The sequence below is a fragment of the Schistocerca americana genome, chromosome 8 (genome assembly GCF_021461395.2).
Source record: "Schistocerca americana isolate TAMUIC-IGC-003095 chromosome 8, iqSchAmer2.1, whole genome shotgun sequence".
NCBI classification, from domain to species: Eukaryota; Metazoa; Arthropoda; class Insecta; order Orthoptera; family Acrididae; genus Schistocerca; species Schistocerca americana.
In genome coordinates, this window is record NC_060126.1 from 40,636,524 (window position 1) to 40,660,517 (window position 23,994).

Below are 23,994 nucleotides of genomic sequence, written 5' to 3' on the forward strand. Positions count from 1 at the left end.
GCGACTGCCGGGACTTATCTCTGGCACGCCTCTGGTGAGGCCCACATTCCCAACTTATTGTCCCGCACTATATTCATAGTGCCCCTGCCCATTATACTCATTACTCGCGGCTTTTCGCCGATTGCCGTAAGAGTTCGGGCACTGTTTGTGCATCCGTACAGAAAAAGATGATAAATGGCCGGTGAGCCTTATATATGAAGGTGGTATCTGTTCTTTCGGAGATGTTGGGAATGTGGGTCTCAGGGGAGGCGTGCCAGAGACAAGTCCCTGCAGACGCACTATCCTCTGTCTCCTCGGTGGCTCGGACGGATAGACCGTCTGCCATGTAAGCAGGAGATCCCGGTTTCGAGTGCCGGTCGGGGCACACATTTTCAACTGTCCCCCTTGACTTACATCAACGCCTGTATTCAGCTATGGATATTCATTTCATTGTAATTTCATTCTAACGAGCTGCATGGTCACGAATGGTATCTGTTTTTTCGGACATGTCCGAAAGAACAGATACCATCTTCATATATATTAGAGTTACATTGAGTCTTGGTCAATAACTTGGAAGCGAAAGGAATCGGCCTGTGCTGTGAGCGAAATCTGTGCGAGAGCACAGCTCCGATTCCGTACGAAGAATCGTACACTGCCATAACCACAGGCTTACTGGGATCTAAATAAACAAGACATCTGTCTCTCAACAAGGCATTTTTAAGTTCCTGGAATGCGTCCTGACACTCTTTGGCCCAAACAAAAGTCGCGTTCCGTGAAGGACAGTTTTGTCTTTCGTGAGTGGAAAAGCGGCGAGTGCACAGCAGACACACACGTTGACGCTGGTTTACTGTAGCCACTGCGCGGTGGCCCATTTGCTCGCAGTGGTCGATTGCAAGGCCGTTCTTGTTTGTCACTTTGCGTTAGACTGCAGATGGGAGCTACTTCGAAGTTTTCCACTGCACTGTGACACGAGTCCTGATGTTCAGTAATTTGTAACACTTGTTTCAAAGTAAGATTAGAATATTTGAGCATTTGTTCACGAATCCGACTGTCTGCCACATTTTACGTAATTGCATCACGAATCATGGCGTCGCTATAGTCCTGTTGACAGATACATTGAAACCGACACTGTCGTGTCAACCCTGAAGTTCAGTGACCAACTGACGGTATGTCTGTCCTGACTTTTTCCGCCATCGAAAGAATTTGAAACGAGCTGCAGCAGCCTACAGCTGATTCTCACACTTAGTGAGGACGGAAACTAGCTCTTCGAAAACCAGCTACTCCGGCCTACTAGTTGGGAATAACTTCTAAGTCAGGAGGTAAACTCCTGTGTTGGCTGAAAGTTTCACTGTACCTTGCACTTCAAGCGAAACACAATGAGCGTCGAACTGAGCGTAGTACTCATTCCATTCCTCTTGTTGCTCATCGAAAGTTCGGAACAGCGAATGCACGTCGGCAGTGTCATAGATGTGGCTGGCTGTTGTGGCGGAGTCGATGAAGCAGCGGCTTGTGCATTAATGAGCTGCTCGACTGCGGACATCAAAGGCGACGTTTGTTGGTCCTGAATCCGAATAAACTGCGTTAGACCAAACCCAGCAACAGGTGGTGCAGGAGGCGGGTTAGAGGCGATTTTAATGAGAGGAGCGCCGCAACAAAGTAATGATACACAATTAGCGAAAGCGTTACAGTGAGTCTGCAAGAAAACACAATTAGTAGCAACGCGCCTCTGAAACAAAAGAGATAAATATTAGTGACGCGCTGTGACGGAGCGGCGAAGAGCGAAGGCAGTGTTGGTTCTGGAATCCACGGCTGCTGTGGGAGTCAGTGCCGACGCAAACAAAGAAGGAGAGAAGCTGCGATGGTTGGCGGCAGGAATGCAAAATCATCTATACAAAACACTTTAAGAGTTATTGAAACTTAACTTCTTGTATCTCCTCGCATGAGACAGGCTAAAAATCGTCTTCTTATTACAAATTTTCTTTAGTTCACGTCTGTGGTCACAAACGTTTTGTCATCAGACCACCGGTTTCGGTCTATAGTGACCATTTTCAGATCCACTGGAGATCTACTGGAGCCAAAGTGACATCGTCCAGTGCTAAACACATCAGCATTTGACGATCCCACTACAGCTAAAAACATTAGCAGTCGACGATGCCACAATGGCTACAGTGTATTAGGACATCTTTGTGTAAAACAGATCTGAAGATGGTCATTATAAACCGAAACCGGTAGTCTGATGACAGATAATTTGTGACCACCACTCGTATATTCGGGTCGCTGTTCAATTCGCGACCGTGTCTCAGCTTGTGTCTTTCTATTACTCGGTACTGATGCTCTCGAAGTCTGTGACCGAACCAGCGCAGGGGGCTCTGAACTGTGTCTGCCTGCAAGTGTGCCGCTGCCCGCTCTTTCCGCTGACGCACGGTCAGCGCCTTCTTGCTGCCGTTTCGCGGCGCTGCGCTGGTCGGAGTGCAGTCGATGCTTTAGGATATGCACAATATGCAAACAATCACGTCCAATCGTATGCACTCATCCAGGCCACCTTTATTTGCCCCACGTTGCATATAGAAGTAAAGAGAAAGAAAAAGTTTCTTCACATATTTTACCTGTTCTCATGGAGCACTGTAAGCAACTGGGTTTATCACGTTTCAGACACTGTTGGAAGCAAAGAAAAAGCTACAAATTTGATGCACATATTTTCCATGGAACACGGTAAGCAACCGGGTTTTTCACATTTCACTCGCTTGTATGCTGTCATTCTGTTGTGTGTGTAAGGACAGTAACGTCAGGTTTTTCTCTTTTCTAGCTTGTCGCTTCTTTCTCTTTTTGTTGGATTAACATCTTGCTCTTCTCCACCCAATATATATGAAGTAGTTTTCCTGTGTTCATGCGGTAAGTTTGGAATCTGAAGCATTCTCTGTATATGTCTTCTGATTAATCCCATTCCTATGCTTTTCGTGAACTCAAATCTTGACATTGTACCCTTACATAAATGCGTAACATAGGCATTTTCGCAGCTCAAATAGAAACTGAAATATTGCCAGTGGCCAACTTCTCGTTCGCCGATTAGCTGAACAGTTGCTGCACTTCATGTCTAGAGCGTCTACGCCAGTCTAGAGCTTCTACGGCAGATTTCGTGGCATTGTAGAAATCAGTAAGTTCTGTTTTGTTGCTGTTTTCATCGGACGGCCGGTGTGGCTGTGCGGTTCTAGGCGCTTAAGTCTGGAACCGCGTGGCCGCTACGGTCACAGGTTCGAATCCTGCCTCGGGCATGGATGTGTGTGATGTCCTTAGGTTAGTTAGGTTTAAGTAGTTCTAAGTTCTAGGGGACTGATGACCACAAGTCCCATAGTGCTCAGAGCCATTTTTTTTTCATCGGTAAACACAGAGTAGAAGAAAGCATTATAACTGCCTTAGATATTTTGGAACAAAAGACAGTAGTGTAAGATGTTTACTGGACCCATAAACACTGGAGCCCACTTCTTTCTTTGAGTCGGGAAGATACTCTTTTGGAACTTCTCTTTTGTTGGATTTCAGTGTGTTTGAGCACCTCCTTACACAGTTGAGTGGAGGAAGACCAATTGTATGCTGTGATATTCTTGTTTGTTCCAGCTGTACATTTGGAAAGACGAATCACACACAGAGCCGACTTTTGGAACTTTTTATCTGCTTCTGATAGTGTTGCTCCATCACTAGCTTTTCCCAAATAAATATAAGCATTATATAGGATGTGACAAAAATGTGCGGCACAAATTGCGGGACCATTCCTTACAGGTTGATGAAGAAATTATATGAACGCGGGTTTGTGTTGACTACATGACTTTCTGGCGAGTGTTACACGAGAACCAGCTGTATCCATACCATTTGTGGCGTGTGCAGGGACTACCAGCAGCTGATGTTCCTCCGCGGGTACTCTTATGCGAATTGTTTATTTGGCAAAGTGTCAACCCTAATTTTACTGCAACGGTACTGTTCAGGGATGCGTAGTTTCAACGAGATCACATTGTTAATTTTGACAATCCGCATGTATGGGCAGGTGCGAATCCTCACACAACTGTTGAAGCAAGTCATCAACAGAGATTTTCTGTCAGTCTTGGCGCCAACATTGTTGGTGACTGTTTGATAGGCCCTCACTTTCTTTCACACAGACTCAATGGACAAAGTTATTATAGTTTCGTAGAGAACGTTCTACCTGATCTGTTGTACATGTGCCATTTACTGTGTGACAAAACATGTTCCTCGTGCACGATAGTGCATCTCCTCATTTTACTGTCACTGTCCATTGGCTTATAAATAACAGCTTCGGTGACTGATGGGTAGGTATAGATGGACCAATTGCCTGGCCTCCACGATCTCCGGACCTAAACCCACTGGCCTTTTATTTGTGGGCAGGGGGTAGGGGGGCATTTGAAAACTCTGGTATATAGAATCACAGTATAAGGTGTTCAGAGAATCCATGCCCTTATTATGGAAGGCTGCAAAACCATATGCAGTAGTCCAGGGATACATTAGAGCAGCCGAGATTCTCTACGACAGTGAGGTGACGCATCTACCAGTGTCCATGGAGGACATACTGAACACCTCCTGTGAGAAGGAGTAGCATATGATATGCTGGTGCATTCTGTTCCTGTGTGTTTCCCATGATTAATGAATGGGCTGTAACATGAAAACAAAGCGTTTTCAGACCCATGTTCATGTACAATAACTTCTTCATCTATGTGTGAGGAATGTTTCCTGTAATGTGTGCAGTACATTTTTGTTACTCTCTGTATAAACATGATGACTGTGCATCTGTGAGGCACATGACCTTTATGGTATATTCATCAGGTTTCTTCAGCGCATGTATTCTGAATTGGCATCTGTCTCAAAATGGGAGTAGAGTCTCATCAACAGAAGCATGAGTTCCAACGGAGTATACCTTCTGACACAAATAGAGATGTTGAAAATGTTGGACACAGCCGCCACAGGGTCATCTCTTTTTCTTTGTTCGCGAGTAGATGCATCATCAAATCTGAGAGCCACCAGTAAAAATTCACATCGTTTCGGAGACATGGTTGCACGAAAAATGGGACATTCGGTAGAGTCGTTTGCAAAACGTGATACCCGTTTTTTATATCCAGACTTGAAAATGAAACATAGAACCATCAAACCAATTAGCGCCTCAATTTCAGTTTTGTCTGCAGCTTTATAGCTGGAAGAGGAAGAATTCTTTAATTTATTCCTTATAACTTGCAGTTTTCAGTTGGTAAGAACTACGATCTCATCGAAAATCTCACTGTCGAAAAACAAACGCCATACTTCTTCTGGGCCTGGATCGTTGCGTAACTGACCAGCAGGGGCTAACCATGACGACAATCTAATTCTTATTATATTTTTGTGTGGTGTCTTAGCGCCGCAAATGGGCGCTCCGGAACTCCAAGTGAAACACTTCATTTTGCCATGGTAAGACATCAGTTTCGATGTCATCATTTGGCCTGTCCTGAACAATGGCATCGCTGACGTTCTCATTCTCGGACGAGTTGAGAACATCATTCACATGTACCTCAGAGTCACTGTCGTGGTCTGAATCTGACAGGTGATGTTCAGCAACGTAAGAATCATCTGAATGATAGTCATCATCGCTGTCCTCGAACTGCTCTGAAGCCATCTGCACAACTCTTTCGCTTCACGTATCACACCAGGTATCCACCAACCAGTTCTCATCTATAAATAAAGAGGTATTTGTAAAGTAAGGATCACAAAGCCGGCCGGAGTGACCGAGCGGTTCTAGGCGCTTCAGTCCGGAACCGCGCTGCTGCTACGGTAGCAGGTTCGAATCCTGCCTCGGGCATGGATGTGTGTGTTGTCCTTAGGTTAGTTAGGTTTAAGTAGTTGTAAGTTCTAGGGGACTGATCACCTCAGATGTTAAGTCCCATAGTGCTCAGAGCCATTTGAACCATTTTGAACACATCACAAAAAGAACGTACTCGTTTAAAGTAATATTCGTCTATCATACGCAGGAAAATTCTTACTTTACAGTAATGTCCTCCTGTGAGACGATATGGATGACGTGTGTGCGCAAGTAAAACGACACTTTCACAGAAATGAAACTATGGCGTCCGTATAGTAATAGCTCAACTCACGACTGAAACACAGTCGAAATATCAGATCAAATTAAGAATGCGCGTGTGCCAAGAGCGCGTTGAGAAATTTTATATCCTCCTATGACACTGATGTTACCAACTATAGTTATTCTGGCGCGAAGCAAGTAATATTGTTTAAAAAATAATTACTTATAGAAGTCCCTTTTTCGAATGCAGATATTTCGAGAAGCCTACAGGTCGTAAGCACTTTCTTACAACAATATTCTAACACCAGAAATCGATCATCTTAATAAACAAATGAGTAATGGTTAAGCTAACGAAAATGTGCAAACAGCTGCGAAAGTACGAGGTACAGGCTGCGCGCCATAGTCGTCAGTCGCCTATAGGGTGGTTCCGACCTAGTTCTGTCGTCAGGAAATTGATAGTTTTCAGTTAATCATTATTAATTTGGCGTATTTATCAGTTTATGGTCGTTAGTAAATAAATAGATCACAATAGAATCCATTTTGAACGTAATTCCGAATATTATAGCTTCCAACTTCATCACTTAGAATCAGAGGAGTAGGATTGCAGTTTACAGAGAACCAGATGGCGCTGATGCTACTTCTGCTACAGACACAAACCTCATGAGCTTCTCGGCAGAACAGGTAGAAATAATCTTACATGACGATATAATCCAAGGACGTATTGTCTTAATTTCCGCGAAACATGGATGGGAAAGCACGCGTCATAGTCTACGCCTCTTATACCATCCTGTTCGGACTCATTGGGTAACCAGAATGAGATTTTCACTTTGCAGCGGATTGTGCGCTTATATGAAACTTCCTGGCATATTAAAACTGTGTGCCGGACCGAGACTCGAACTCGGGACCTTTGCCTTTCGTGGGCAAGTGCTCTACCAACTGAGCTACCCAAGCACGAGTCACGCCCGGTACTCACAGCTTTACTTCTGCCAGTACCTCGTCTCCTACCTTCCAAACTTTACAGAAGCTCTCCTGCGAACCTTGCAGAACTAGCACTCCTGAAAGAAAGGATATTGCGGAGAGATGGCTTATCCACAGCCTGGGGGATGTTTCCAGAATGAGATTTTCACTCTCCAGCGGAGTGTGCGCTGATATGAAACTTCCTGGCAGATTAAAACTGTGTGCCGGACCGAGACTCGCACTAGGGACCTAGTTCGAGTCTCGGTCCGGCACACAGTTTTAATCTGCCAAGAAGTTTCATTGGGTAAACTGAGACACTTCTTGAGATTTAGTACAAGTTCGGGGTTCTTGCAATGTCGCAGTCGGTTGTTTGGAGTGAGTGCCGTAGAACTGGAGGCGTGACGGAATGTCATAAAGGAGCTGTAGTGGTCGGGTAGCGCGTGACTACACCGGGAATGAAGTTCCTTGATTCGCTGGCTTGGCGTATCAACGCAGGCTTTCCAACGTACTATCCGCGGCCGTGTAATACAGCGTAAGAACTGTGCTCGCAAAAATATCCAAACCCACGGACGCGGCAGTAACTGCCGCTGTCGTCAGTCATCTGTCAGTTTTCCAGCGAACATTGCGAAAAGAACTGCATACAGCGCACACTTGAAGTGGGGTACAACGCAGAGGGCCATTGCTGACAGCGGCTGCCTGTTTCCAAATACAGCAGTCCGACGGCCGTTCAAACCGCAGCGTGCGTGGTGTGCAGTTCAGGCCGGAGACAGTTGTGTGATGTATTGGAGGTGTCTTTCGTAAAAGACTTGGGCTCACACATTGGGGTTACCATGAACATGAAACAGTATGTTTATTTCAATATTGTCGGTGAGCTGTTGTTGACCTGGCACCTAGATCTTCGTGATGAGTGTGCTGTTGTTGACACTCTGGTCTTCTCAGATGAGAGGGGGCCTATTTTGACGAGCGCCCTGCGCCACGACTGGCCTCCTAAATCACCCGCTCTCATTCCCGCAGTAAAAGCCTCTGACCATTTGGAACAGCAGGTGAAATGTGGCAGTGAACATCCTAGAGTCTGAACCTCTACAGGAACTGATCGTCGACGACTTGCTTTAGGTGCGTTTGACATAGCTGAAGTTACTTGCAGACTGGCGTCCTCGTAGGACTGAGGACATTGTCAGTGCCGGAGGTGGTGTCCCGGTATTAGCGTGACGTCTCCTGGGGCTGACTCCTTTTTTTCATGTGCTGTGCTTGTACATGGCAACAAGTCTTCTGGTTCAGAATGTATACCAATTAGGTTCCTTTCGGAGTATGCTGATGCATTAGCTCCATACTTAACGATCATATACAACCGCACCCAAAGACTGGAAAGTTGCACAAGTCGCACCAATATTCAAGAAAGGTAGTAGGAGTAAGCCACTAAAGCACAGGCCCATATCGTTAACGTTGATGTGCAGCAGGATTTTGTAACATATATTGTGTTCGAACATAATGAATTACCTCGAAGAAAACGGTCTATTGACACACAGTCAACATGCGTTTAGAAAATATCGTTCTTGTGAAAACTCTTTATTCACATGAAACGCTGAGTGCTATTGACAAGGGATTTCAGATCGATTCCATATTTCTGGATTTCCGGTACGCTTTTGACACTGTACCACACAAGCGGCTCGTAATGAAATTGCGTGCTTATGTAATATCGTCTCAGTTATGTGACTGGATCTGTGATTTCCTGTCAGAGAGGTTCGTAGTAATTAGTGGAAAGTCATCGAGTAAAGCAGAAGTAATTTCTGGCATTCCCCAAGATAGTGTTATACACCCTTTGCTGTTCATTATCTATATAAACGATTTGGGACACAATCAGAACAGCCGTCTTCGGTTATTTGCAGATGACGCTGTCGTTTATCGACTAAGTCATCAGAAGATCAAAACAAATTGCAAAACGATTTAGAACAAATATCGGAATGGTGCGAAAAGTGGCAGTTGACCTTAAATAACGAAAAGTGTGAGGTCATCCACATGAGTGCTAAAAGGAACTCGTTAAACTTTTGTTACACGATAAATCAGTCTAATCTAAAAGCCGTAAATTCAACTAAATACCTAGGTATTACAATTACGAACAACTTAAATTGGAAGGAACACATAGAAAATGTTGTGGGGGAGGCTAACCAAAGACTGCGTTTTATTGGCAGGACACTTAAGAAAATGTAACAGACCTACTAAGGAGACTGCCTACCCTACGCTTGTCCGTCCTCTTTTAGAATACTGCTGGCCGGTGTGGGATCCTTACCAGATAGGACTGGCAGAGTACATCGAAAAAGTTCAAAGAAAGGCAGCACGTTTTCTATTATCGCGAAATATGGGACAGAGTGTCACAGAAATGATACAGGATTTGGGCTTGACATCATTAGAAGAAAGGCGTTTTTCGTTGCGACGGAATCTTCTCATGAAATTCCAATCACCAACTTTCTCCTCCGAATGCGAAAATATTTTGTCTACACCTACTTAAACAGGGAGGAACGATCACCAAGATAAATTAAGGGAAATCAGAGCTCGTACGGATAGATATAGGTGTTCATTCTTTCCGCGCGCTATACGAGATTGGAATAATAGAGAATTGTGAAGGTGGTTCGACGAACCCTCTGCCAGGCACTTAAATGTGATTTGCAGAGTATCCATGTAGATGTAGATGAGCTAACGTCGGTAAGAGTACGAGGTTATTCTAGGACGACGCAGTTGTATGCAAATTGAAGCCATCGTTAGGAAACTACACAGAGACCGTCCGGTCAGCGATTAGATAGTGAAACTATCGCAGCCTTCAAGTATATAGGGTAGCTCTCCTGTGCGATTTGAGATGGAACGACCTCAAGATCCTGGATATGGGGAAGGAAGACACCTGACTCACATTTAATGGACGAATCCTTCGGGTGTAGCTCGTCAGTCTTCTGACTGGTCTGAGGGAGCCCACCACCGCTCCCTCTCTTGGCCAACCTCTCCATCTCTGTGGAGCACTCACACCCAACACCCCTAGTTATTTTGTTAAACATATTCCAGTCTCTTGGCTCCCTTACAGTCTGTACCCTGTACATCTCCCTCTAGCACCACTGACATTTTTTCCGATGTCTAAACAAATGCCCTCTCATCCTACACATTCTTCTTGTCAGTGTCTTCCATTTGTGCCTTTCCTCGCTCGTCGATTCTTCGAAGAACATCCTCATTCTTAATTTTATCAGTCCTCCTAATTTTCAACATCCTTCTATTGCACCACATCTCAAAAACTCCTATTACCTTCGATTCTCCTACAATCCAGTATTCACTACCGAACAATGCTTTGCTTCAGACATACATCCTCGGAAATTTATTTCTCAAATTAATGCCAGTGTTTGATTGTAGGTAGACTCCTTTTGGGCAGGAATGCGCTCTTTTCCTGTGCTAGTGTGTATTTTGTGCCCTCCTTACTTTGTCAATCGTATGTTATTTTGCTTCCAAGGTAGATGAATTCCTTCTTGTCTACTTCATGTGTCTCACGTTCGATCCTAAGTTTATCGTTAGTCTAATTTTGCTAGTCCTCATTACCTTCCTCCTTTTTCTTCAAATGTTTGAGCGGAGCGAAAACAAGACTGCCTAGAAATTATAGAATTGACTTTTTCCGAGTTTTCATAACCGACCGTAGAGTGGGAAGCGAACAAATGAGTAACAAACTGACGAGAGTTATGCCTAGGTTTGGACAAAGGGATTTAATTGCTTGAAATTAAGCGGGATAATTATTGATTTGAGGGCAAATTGAAATGTTTCTCGAACAGCTACTGCTAGCTATGCAAATGAATTGTTAAAAACTTCATCTCTTTAAAGCAAGGTGTTTTGCACATAAAAAAGTTACATTGGTGTGATATTTAATTAGCAAATTCTGAAATAAAAAGGGCTCAAAAAACTGTGAAATGTGTGAAAGTAAGGAATAAAATATGTAGAGAAGCAATTGATGCATCTTTGAATGATGCCAAAAATCACGTAGAACAGATGAAGTGATGATTGAGAATTTGAAGTTCGGTGTTTAACTTCGAATTTTACGATTTTTAAAGAAAGCTGGAGGATATTTGTCTGGTGGGTTACGTAGACTGTGCATTCTCATTGGCTGTACATGATTTCGAGCATCATTCAAACGTATGTCAAGTATTTTTCTAAGCATTTGTGTTTCTTACTTTTTCATAAATCAGATCACAAAACATTTCATGGCATTTTACAATTTTTTTTCAGTACTCACAATCCATAATGTGTGCTAAACCACCATAAGCACATGCCTGATTCACATGCCCTTCACGCGGCTGTTGTGAAAGAAGGGATGAACAAACTTTGTACAGCTTGGCAGAAGTTGTCGAAACTTATCGACACTACCTCAGTCTATTGACACAGTCGCTTGCACAGTTAGCATAGGCACACCACGTGGATGAACAGCGACAGCGAATTTGCAGTGTGCACTGAGTGGAAGCTACTCCGTACAAACTGCCTGCGATGCTTCCGCAGCCGCATGGAAGGTGTCACGTTTGACCCTAAATTTTAATCCCACTTCTCACCATTTTATAAGGTGATTTAAATATTCATCTAACACCATCCTACATATTTAATTGATATTTTCATGCTGCAATAGTACTTCCCAGGCCTATTGACATAATGGGTGAGTAACTGAGATGTTCTTTTCATAAATCGTATTTCTACACTGATGTCTAAAATAAAAGCAACAAGCCGCTATTTCCCCGTCCCTTGTCTAGTTCACGACATTATCATACATACTGTCAACAGATGTCCGTACGATCGTGTTGTGCACGGAAGATGATATTCAGGTCAACGGACAACCATGCCAACAATGACGGCAGGGCATCTGTGAAACGAGGTAGTGTTTTCCGGGTAGCCCCACATCACAATCGCTGTGTACTGAGTCGCAGACCGTGCAGTGTGGCACAGAGAAGATACCTACCAGACTCTTTGCGGTGGAGGGCCACAGAAAGAAAGCAAGCAGGACAGTGAAATGACTCTGAGCACTATGGGACTTAACTTCTGAGGTCCTCAGTCCCCTAACAGGACAGTCGCAAACTGATTTGGCCTAATGGCTTAATGTGAATCGTTCTGTTGTTTCTGGGATGTGGTGACAATTTATACAGACCAAAACTGTATCCCGAAGACCTGGGCAGGGTTGACCACGTGTAACATCAGAAGGAGAGGACCGTTAAATTGATATCAAACGCTGTGAAAAAAAGTTTGAAACTTGGTCTTTTCATTAGCATAAAGCTTGTTCATTTTGGATTTTTACTCGAATGCATACGAAGTTTTGAAAATGGGTCCATCATTTAGAATGTTGTGGCCTTCAGTCCAGAGACTGGTTTGATGCAGCTCTGCATGCTACTCTATATTGTGCAAGCCTCTTCATCTCAGAATAAATACTGCAACCTACGTACTTCTGAATCTGCTCAGTGTATTCATCTCTTGGTCTCCCTTACGATTTTTCCCTCCACGCTTCCCTCCGGTGATACCTTGATGCCTCAGGAGGTGTCCTACCAACCGACCACTTGTTCTAGGTCGGCCGCTGTGGCCGAGCGGTTCTAGGCGCTTCAGTCCGGAAGTGTGCTGCTGCTACGGTAGCAGGTTTGAATCGTGTCTCGGGCATGGATGTGTCTGATGTCCTTAGGTTAGTTAGGTTTAAGTAGTTCTAGGGGACTGATGACCTCAGATGGTCAGTATCATAGTGGTTAAAGCCATTTGAACCTTCTTCTAGTCAAGTTATACCACAAATTCCTCTTCTTCCCAATTCTGTTCACGTGATCTACCCATCTAATCTTCAGCATTATTCTGTAGCACCACATTTCGAAAGCTTCTATTCTCATCTTGTTTAAACTTGTCCATGTTTCACTTCCATACACGGCTGCAGTCGATACAAATACTTCCAGAATTCAATGTTCACAAATTTCTCTTCTTCGGAAACGCTTTCCTTAGCAGAGCCAGTGTACACTTTAGATCCTCTCTACTTCGACCATCATCATTGATTTTACTCCCCAAACAACAAAATTCATTAACTACTTTAAGTGTCTCATATCCTAATCTAATTCCCTGATTATCACCTGATTTATTTCGACTACATTCCATTATCCTCGTTTTGCTTTTGTAATATTCATCTTATATCCTCCTTTCAAAACACTGCCCATTCCGTTCAGCTGCTCTTCCAGGTCCTTTGCTGTCTCTGACAGAATTACAATGTCGTCGGAAAATCTTAAAGTTTTAATTTCTTCCCCGTGGATTGTAATAGGCTAGAATCCTGTGTCACTCCCTTCTCAACCACTGCTTCCCTTTCATGTCGCTCGACTCTTGTAACTGCCATCTGGTTTCTGTACAAATTGTAAATAGCTTTTCGCTCCCTGTATTTGTGACCCCTGTCTCAACAAAAGCAAAACGATAAGAATGGAATGTAGTCTAATGAAGTCAGGTGATGCTAAGGGAATTAGATTAGGAAATGGCAATTTTAAAGTAGTAAAGGAGTTTTGCTATTTGGGGACCAAAAGAACTGATGATGGTCGGAGTAGAGAGGATATAAAATGTAGACAGGCAATGGCAAGGAAAGCGTTTCTGAAGAAGAGAAATTTGTTAACATCGAGTATTGATTTAAGTGTCAGGAAGTCGTTTCTGAAAGTATTTGTATGGAGTGTAGCCATGTATGGAAGTGAAAGTTGGACGATAAATAGTTTAGACAAGAGGAGAATAGAAGCTTTCGAAATGTGGTGCTACAGAAGAATGCTGAAGATTAGATGGGTAGATCACATAACTAATGAGGAGGTATTGAATAGAATTGGGGAGAAGAGGAGTTTGGGGCACAGCTCGACTAGAGGAAGGGATCGATTGGTAGGACATGTTCTGAGGCATCAAGGGATCACCAATTTGGTACTGGAGGGCAGCGCGGAGGGTGGGAGACCGAGAGATGAATACACTAAGCAGATTCAGAAGGGTTTAGGCTGCAGTAGGTACTGGGAGATGAAGAAGCTTGCACAGGATAGAGTAGCACGGAGAGCTGCATCAAACCAGTCTCAGGACTGAAGATCACAACAACAGCCACCTTCAGAATTAGAAAGAGAGTATTCCGGTCAACATTGTCAGCCCTGTATATTACACGTATTTTCTCGCAGCTGCCTTTCGCGCCGTTTCACGTTGTGCCGCTGCCGGCAGGTGCTGTCGGTGAAGGAGCTGGACAACGACGTGACGGTGCTGAACAAGATGCGCCAGATCATCCGGCAGTACGCCGACCTGGTGGGCGACGCCGCCGACGCGGATGCGGACGCCGGCGCGGCGCGGCCGCCCTCCGAGGAGCTGGACCTGACGTCGGCGTGGGTGCACGGCAACGGCAGCCTCCCGCGCCGCGCCGCCTCCGTGTGCGGGGGCGACCTGGGGGCGGCCGTGGGGCCCAGCCCGCGCAAGGACTCCAAGGGCAGCCGCATCCCGGCGCCGCTACCGCTGCAGCTGCCGCTGCCGCTCGTCTCCTACGGCAGCCGCCAGCTCGACAGCTGACTGCCGACGGACGTGCTGCGCCGCGGCGCCAGCGCCAAGACCGCGCGCTGAGGGAGCCCACGCCAGACCCCGTACCCCGTGTCCAGTCCTGTCCCCTCCCCGTACCTCTCTTGCCACACTGCCGAGGGTGCTGCAACAGCTCGTACATACTCCTAGCTCTTGCCACTGTAATCTTTTCGTCGTAAGTTTCACTCGGAACTCGACATAGTGTTATTTATTCGTCCACATATGTTGCTGCAGAAGCTAAACCACTCTCCGTCGACTACACAGTTATTCACTCGTACCTCTAAGGCTTCAGAAGATGAGTACACTAGAACTACAAGACGTACAGAAAATAGCCGCATAACAGTGGAAAGAGTAAGTTCGTCAGTTTCATTACACGAGCTGAGTATGTGCGACATTTATGATGCTGAAAACACCAGTACGTGGGTACAATTCATTGAAGTTACTGGGAAGGTATAACAACTTCATACCGCTTTGGAAATATGCTCACTGGGTTTCCTATCTGCGCCCGCGTCAGTGTGACCGGATGATTTGCCTGCATGTTCCGACGTATCTGACCCCTGGTGGTGCAACTGGCAACTACTCCACAGTGTGTGTTACGAATCGAAACGTTTTTAGACGCTCTATCCACTGATACGTGTCAAGTTTCTGGTTGTACTGCAGTTTTTGTGCACTCATGTTCTGAAACCGTCCAGGTACTTAGGGATAAATCTACATAACGCCAGGTCCACGTTGTGGCCCTGCTGCCCGTAATTCACCATTCATGTGTCGGACTAGACCTGCACCTGTGCTGCCGCCTCCACCTCTCCACCAGTTAGTACGATTTGCGAATGATATGGACTAGCCGGCATCGACATATCCTGACAGTCGTGGAACAAATTGCGATAGAACTTCAAACGGTATTCAGTACGAAACTTAACTGGCAGAAGAAAGCTGTGTGGAAGGGGCTTGAGTCGTGATTGGGTAGCTCAGATGGTAGAGCACTTACCCGCGAAAGGCAAAAGCTCCAGAGGTTCGAGTCTCGATCCGGCACACAGTTTTAATCTGCCAATAAGGTTCGTATCAGTGCACACTCCACTGCAAAGTGAAAATCTCATTGTGGCATTCAGTACAATTAAGAAAGACGAATTATCTTTTACTCCCCATTTTATGACGATTTTCCACATTTTCCCGTTTTGAAAACCTACGTGAATGACAATACTAGATGCATACCACCAGTGGGACTCAAAGTGACTGCCAAATGAGATTTTAAATGAGAACCACATAGGCTAGACATTCCACACGGTCATTCTCACACACAAGGAAGTCTTCTAGTGCTTTAGCATCACTTACTCTACGATTCCTGCTAGAATAACAAAATTCCCAATACAAAAGTTGGATCTGTTTCCAGTGGCGTTAAAATGGGCAGTGGATTTCAGTGCATGTGACAAGATACCGCTGAGTGTGGTTTTGTTTACCCTGGGGTTCAACGTATGACAAACACAGCACATGGAAGAAAAGTTTCCAGCGAAGTTAGCACTAACACTTTCCCTCTGCGCAGTAAAGGCACTTCTTCTAGCTGACATAGTAATGGTGAGATTTTTGAGGGTGGGTGGATGACAGATACATTCCATTCCAAAACATGGTTGACACTTTTGACCCGTCACAGTACCACACACACACTCTTAAGAAGAGTCTCGGGGAGACAGTTGATGACTGTCACGATTGACAGAAACTGAGTGAAGTCAACTCGTGCTGTCTGCTTCCTAGTTGTTAGCAGCTGAAGATAGCGGACACCACTGGATTTAATATGTCTGCATCTGTGGAAGTAGAGTTAAAAGCCGCTGAAAATTTTTATGTAACTGCCTGTGAAAATGTCCTATTTATAGAACGCTACATTCAACACAGAGCTGATGAATAGCTGAAGTTTGTAGCAGATACTGCTTGATATTATTCCGTTTGTTTAGATTTAGCTGCTCTGGTTAGTGCCCTACATAGAAATCTTTCGTAGAGTGACCATACAGTATCTTCTGTGTGCTTATGGGCTCCTAGCTGCAGCATATCGCTCAGCACCAATCTGTTGAACTGATAATCCCACACAGTTTTAAACTCACTTATAACTAGCAATTCTAGGGTGCTGCATTAAACTATTTAAGATTGTGCTCACTACTGTCTTCATCACATGGATAAGATACACTGCAGCATATGCTATGTCACACAAATTGCAGGAAGGCAAAGTTGTTATGAACCCAAAGACTGGTGTTAACACCACAGTATTTTGCTATGTGTGCATATCAGAAATAACATACGTGTTGCCCTGACCTATAAAGCTGATTACCCATCACTTTTATAATGTTAGTAAGTATACACTCTGCCTCTCTTTACAAGAACTCTATTGAGTACTTGTCCAAAGATACAAAGTTTGAGAAACTTCAAACTTCTGTTAAAATAAAAACAATTCTCTGTAAGCCATTTTGTTATTATGAAGACAATCAGTAATTAGAACTAGCATCTTAATATGCTGCATCATAATTATCAATCAGAGTGAGTAGAAAATAAACATTCATAAATGCAAATTATTTGCACCAGTTGATATATATTTTGTGTTATAGTGAAGACTTACTCCCAATTTTGTTTTATAATCCATATCTCATTCTGTTCATGTTCTTCATATTTATATTGTCTTGTGTAGTACTTCATAGTACAGAGTGGATTATCAAGAAAGTTAGGGATTTTGTAAAACTTGGATAAATTATTGATCTATATGTGAGCAACAGATCTGAAATGTAGTTAGCAGCAGAAAGGAATCTACCAGCTGTTTGTAGCACTCTACAGCCATTTTCCAGCTGAAATTTGTCTAATATTACCAAAACCTGCACTCCCGTGTGGCATGAGGAGAATTAACTAAAGACTGTAATGTGGGTGTGGCAGTGATACGAGACAGTAAAAGAGAACAATGTATCGTTAAAATATGTGTGAGTGTGTTGGTAAACCATAGTGCTCCATCACTTCTTAGCATAGGAAAGCGGGGGAAATGCAGAAAGACAGTTCCCGTCCCTCCCATGTCATATCTATCACTCTGGAACTGTGAATCTCAGTGACGCTTTGCCCTGGCCGTATCTCCCCCGTGAGCACCAGATGCAAAATTTATCACAAGTAATTTTCATCGCTAACCTCCTAATGATATGATGTTGTTTTTATATTACATGCTATAATTCTTACTGTAATCTCTAAGACTTACAAACATTTTTTAGTTTGCTTACTGCTACTCATTGTAAATACTGTAACAGCTACACTGGGGTTTCATTAAAAAATATGATTTTCAATACAAGACAGAAATATTTCTACATGCAGAGCAAATATGTAACTTAATTCCCTTGCATGGTTGATATACTTGGTGCTAGCTGTGTCATTAATTATAAATAGGGGCTCGTGAATACAAAGAATGTATACCACTTCTCTACATTCTCTATGAAATAGTAATAGCTTTTGAACAAAACCCTGGTCTTCAGCCCTAGACCATCTGTATACTTGAAGTGAAATGTAAAATTTGCATTAAATGCTTTCTACTGATACACTTTCTTATCTGTATAACTCACAAGTTAGTTAAGTTTTAATGCTGTTAGTTATTCATAGATTTGTATTTACTCGGTAGTCCCTGCATTTGTACCTGTGTGGTGATTAAGCATCACATAGTAATATTTACCTCATGGAATTCTTCCATTGAGGCTGACTCCAGATTTGCTTCGAGTGGGAAAACATGGAAGCGTACGGAACTTAGTTCCTTGTTTTGCAATTATGGTGCACGCTCGTATGTTTAATCGTGTTATTTTGCAGATCGTTGTAATACAACTAATTTTATTAACAGTTAGATTTATGAATAGATTTATGCCAACTTTTTATTGTTACCTGATTAACAGTCACAACTCTGAAATCATGCCTTTTAATGATTGTTTCGCAGAGTTGTAACTTTGATTCTTCACCTTGCCGTTAATTGTAACAACCTCATCAGAATTTTCAATAACTTTGAAATTTCTTGTTGTTGTTATGTGTGAAATAGAAATGTATGTCAGTCATTTACAAAGAAAATGTTTATATAATACATGTTCCTTCACTTTTTATTATGTTTTGTGACTCATTCTTGTATTGTTACACTCTTATATGTATCTGGGTATTTTGTATGTCCCAGTTTTTATGTGGAAGATATGAAGGGCAGAGAAATGTTTTTATAAATTTAAAATGTTTTAATATATGTGTTAAAATGTCTCATGTAGATAGATGATAAGTGTTAATGTTTTTAAACTGACATTCAAAAGACAAAACCTGAAACTCTTTCTCTCTCTCTCTCTCTCTCTCTCTCTCTCTCTCTCTCTCTCTCTCACACACACACACACACACACACACACACACACACACACACACACACACACACACACACACACACACGCCACCATGACTTATTGAAATGTAGGAACAGTGGGCGCTAAATGGCTTCATTTTTGTATGAAGTGATGTTCATGATGAACTGCAAGCTATGTAGAAGGACGCTGGTGATTGTTACATGTACAAGCTTCATTTACTCTTCCAGTAATGTGAGATGTTTCATAACACTTCTAGAAGGCAATTTCCATTGTACTATTGTGGTACAGACTTTTATACCTTTTACCATAATATCAATCAATTTTTGATCCATTTAACATCAGGATAGGACGCCTTATCTTGTACTTGCCAAAATTAATGTTTTTAAAACTACTCTAATATACAGTGTAAGTCTTTACAGAATTTCTTATCCTAACGTGTCAGTTGTATAAACAATATGTTCTCAGAGCATTGAAATTTTGCTTGTTTTGTTCAGTTGTGATTAATCTGATTCTTATGTGTTGTTGCATAACACCCAAAGTGAAAGACAAGCTTCATTTACTGAATGAGAAAAGATAACAAAATTGAAATTAAACGTTAAGCTGCATTCTGCATATTAGATGTGGCTAATGTAAAATGACTGATGTTCTGTGCCTAGATTTATACTAAACAAGAATTATCAAAATATATTGTTTTGTATAAGAGACCTCTTCCTTTTAAAGAAACAGAGCTCCCAATTTTAGTCCCATGTGGATGGAATGCTCAAGGATTTGTATCAATTAAAATGACCCATTATATTTCTAGGCCAATATTTTGTAGTTTCATAAACTTATTACATTTGTGAGACAATGTATTTTAACAAAAATATCTTATCTTAAAAACAAAGTGTAACAGGTGCCTAAGTTTACAGTTATAAGCAACTGAATATATAGGTGTAAGAAAGAGTCAACTGATAGCAAATGGAATTGCATCACATCTAATGTAAGGCTGGGAGAACCTACCAGTTTGCTGATTGTAATAAATATATTTTCTTTGAGCTTCCTTATTAATATGGTTTTTGCAAAAATCAACTGATTTCCCAGCTTTCCAGTGGCCAGGAAATGTGGCCATGTTTCTATAACTTTAGTTTTGCAGAACAGATATTGAAAGTTGTATATTTTTGTATTTATTATATTTTATTATATTATGCAGTTAATATGTCTTGGTCAAATGTGCAAAGAAATAACCAGGTAACTATTACTTTTTGTGTTATATACTGTACCATGCATTTGCCACGAAAATATGTTAATAAATATGCTTTAGTTAACGGAACTTTCGATATTATTTATTTATAAAAAAAATCCTCCAAAAGACATGTATAGAGGATGTCTCAAACTGCTTTGGGAAATGTAGTAGACAGAGTTCTCTGCTGTGTTACAGTTTAAAGATGAGGGATGACCTCATATAACAGCATGACACAAGTGACCATAAAATATGGTGTAAATGTATATTAGAAGATTTGACTCATTTGAAGTAAAAAAGAGGAACTCGTTTTCAAAAATCGGCAAATATTTCCATAGATGCTTCTCGAATTATTCTAAAGAATTTCCCAAATAACATCTCCTACCACTCCTTCTTGTCCGAGGTTGTTTAATAAATCAAAAATCCTGCTAAGAACTTTCAGATATAAGCTGCAAAATTCGTGTCTCCTTTAGCAGTTACCTAGCCATGCATGATACACTTTCACATTTCAACTCTCCCACAAAGTGGTGTACTGTGTTGAAAATACTTCAGGTCATTAATCTGACATTTGCATTACCCATTTTCACACTATAAATTAATCTGTTTCTGCTCTTTATGGAGGCTGTGTAATAACCATAGAAGAAAGAAACTGTATCTTGTACTTGAATGAAGTTTTTTTTTTTCTTTTTTTTTTTTTTTTTTTTTTTTGAATTTCGAGTTCCAGTTGGGTAAGCAGTTAGATTTGTGAGGCGCAACTCAAATGCAAGAGCCTCTTTTTGTCAGAAATCATGCCAATTGGCACACTGAAGAATCTGCATGACTACGATTTTTTACCAGGAAATTTTAGTAGTTTAGAATGAGGTGTGTTTAAACTGGCTGCCCCATATTTATCATCCTGGAATTGTAATCAGTCCACAATTAGTGTATTTAATGTATCACTGTCTTCATAATGTTGAGAGAGAAGTGATTTTGTGATGTGTCGAATATCATGAGGTGAAAGCAGTTCCATGTGAAATCAGTCCAGTAACATTCTGTTTGTTCACGAGACTCAGCTTCAGTAAATACTGGTGAGGCTAACGCCATGTTCCTTGACTTCTGGAAGACGTGGATTACAGTGCAGCTCTGTCACATTATGAACAAAATCACACAGGATAACTGACCAGATTTGTAGCTTGGCTGAAGAATACCTAGCCACCTGAGTAGAGTTAGTCGTTCTTAATCGTAAATAATTTTTAGAAAACTTGAATATGTTCCAAGAGTATTATGGTGTAATTACTGTTAAGAATTTGTATAAATTAGTGGATAATATCAGAAGCTCTATGAATCTGCTCACTGGTGATATGTGCTGTTATTCCTTACATAACACTTGCAGTTATTTGTCCAAAACGTCCACATGGGCGCTACCATTATCCCTGCACAGCCTGATACACCTCCACTTCCTGCTGTTTAAACACTTTAGCAACTGCAGTGTCACATGTTGGAATAATTCGAGCACACTTGCCTGCAGAGCATCCTTGTGCACTCACCACGTCTTCCTGATATACAGTTTGATGATCCCTCACAGTGAGATGGCCTGGTGTTGTAAGGCCCGGACTTCAAGGTGCTTGAGGATATGGGGCTGATGAATTTGGAGACCCACATTCTATCCACAGGCCAGTGAACATTTCATTCAGGCATTCTCAAACAGCAGGTGCAAAGTAAGTGGGAACTCCAACATGTTCGTGAACAACTGAGTTGTTGATGTTCATATTCTGTAGCTGTGGAAGAAGCCAGCATTCATCGTCACCAGATAAGTAACCTGGGTCACGAACTCCTCAAAGAAGTACAGATCAAAGATGTGTACATCGATCATACCGGCCAAAAGCATCACGTGCAGAGAATTGTTCTCAATTTCTTGGTGAAAATTTGAGTTTTCCGGTGCCCATATTAACATGTTCCTATGCTGTGAACTCAAAAAAAAAAAAAAAAAAAAAAATACTAATACGAAATGCAGAAATATATGCCGAGGCTCTAAAGTTGATGCACAGACCGGCAGTTCACAAAAAATTTTGTTTACTGTGTATAACTAGGCAGGAAGGAAGACTGCACGATGGCTGATCAGTCACTGGAGAGGACGCACTGGTTAAATACCGGGAATATGCATACAGGCAAATGTCACGTTGCGTGTCTCTGATAGAACCTGATGAATGGTAATCCATCCAAAAAGCAGGTACCTTACAAGACTTCCTTTCGAATAATATTTCAGTGTTACTCCAGTGTCTGTAATTCTTGCCGGGTACGATTGATAGAGGAAATAAAGCGGATCCAAAGAAGAGAAGCGCGGTTCGCCACAGATTCGTTTAGTAAGCACGAGAATGTCATGGAAATGTTCATCCAAGTTCAGTGGCAGATGCAGAAGAGGCTTTCTGCACCATGGTGTGATTTGCTGTTAAAATTTGCAAGGATGTACGTTCCTAGAAGAACCAGGCACCATTTTGCTTTCTTATATCTCACGAAAAAACCAAAGAGGTAAAATTAGATTAGAGCTGACACAAAGGATTATTGTTCTCCCCTCAAACCATTCGCTACTTCCATTATGTGATGAGAGCCTACTCAACGAAAACTGTTCCAAAAATGTCACTCTATAGGTAATTAATTATAGCCATGCTGGAAAAGTTTAGGAAGCGTGACTGGCTGGAATAATTACCTGTATTTTCGTCTACCAGGTACTTTTACTTGTTTTATGTATGAAGAAAACAATACCATACCTTTTCTTGACAAGTGTCTCTCAATGTTCGCACAAAACCTGCTCGTACAGACACCAGTACACCAAACTTTCAAACCAACCCACAAAAAGATAGAAGAGACATATACAGGGTGTTACAAAAAGGTACGGCCACACTTTCAGGAAACATTCCTCACGCACAAAGAAAGAAAATATGTTATGTGGACATGTGTCCGGAAACGCTTACTTTCCGTGTTAGAGCTCATTTTATTACTTCTCTTCAAATCACATTAATCGTGGCATGGAAACACACAGCAACAGAACGTACCAGCGTGAGTTCAAACACTTCGTTTTACAGGAAATGTTCAAAATGTCCTCCGTTAGCGAGGATACATGCATCCACCCTCCGTCGCATGGAATCCCAGATGCGCTGATGCAGCCCTGGAGAATGGCGTATTGTATCACAGCCGTCCACAATACGAGCACGAAGAGCCTCTACATTTGGTACCGGGGTTGCGTAGACAAGAGCTTTCAAATGCCCCATAAACGAAAGTCAAGAGGGTTGAGGTCAGGAGAGCGTGGAGGCCATGGAATTGGTCCGCCTCTACCGATCCATCGGTCACCGAATCTGTTGTTGAGAAGCGTACGAACACTTTGACTGAAATGTGCAGGAGCTCCATCGCACATGAACCACATGTTGTGTCGTACTTGTAAAGGCACATGTTCTAGCAGCACAGGTAGAGTATCCCGTATGAAATCATGATAACGTGCTCCATTGAGCGTAGGTGGACGAAACTAAAATGAGCTCTAACATGGAAATTAAGCGTTTCCGGACACATGTCCACATAACATCTTTTCTTTATTTGTGTGTGAGGAATGTTTCCTGAAAATTTGGCCGTACCTTTTTGTAACACCCTGTAGATCAATGCTATACAGAGACCATGAATTTCCACTTCAACATCTAGAATTCCAACAGGGAGTGAAAAACCATAAAATGTACCGCAGTAAACAGTAGATAAGAGCTCATTGATACAATGTAACAAAACAAAAAAAAAATGAACTGAAAAACAAGCAACAAACTACAACAACACCTGACAGCAGTCCAGCAGTTAAATATGTAAAAACACAATATCTTTGTACAATGACTCATAAATTAACTAGGTTTACATCTGCATCGAAACACACGGGTGTAAAGATCGGG

General features: G+C 42.3%; 1 protein-coding gene across 1 annotated transcript in view; it reads left to right on the forward strand.

Moving 5' to 3' along the window:
- LOC124544979 (GAS2-like protein pickled eggs) overlaps positions 1–15,374 on the forward strand; it is an 820,634-nt gene extending 805,260 nt beyond the window's left edge. Inside the window, exons 12-13 of the mRNA XM_047123727.1 lie at positions 14,189–14,472; positions 15,308–15,374. Of these exons, the coding sequence (XP_046979683.1) occupies positions 14,189–14,472; positions 15,308–15,374 (351 nt within the window). The remainder of the gene's footprint in view (positions 1–14,188; positions 14,473–15,307) is intronic.
- Positions 15,375–23,994: the final 8,620 nt, after the last annotated feature.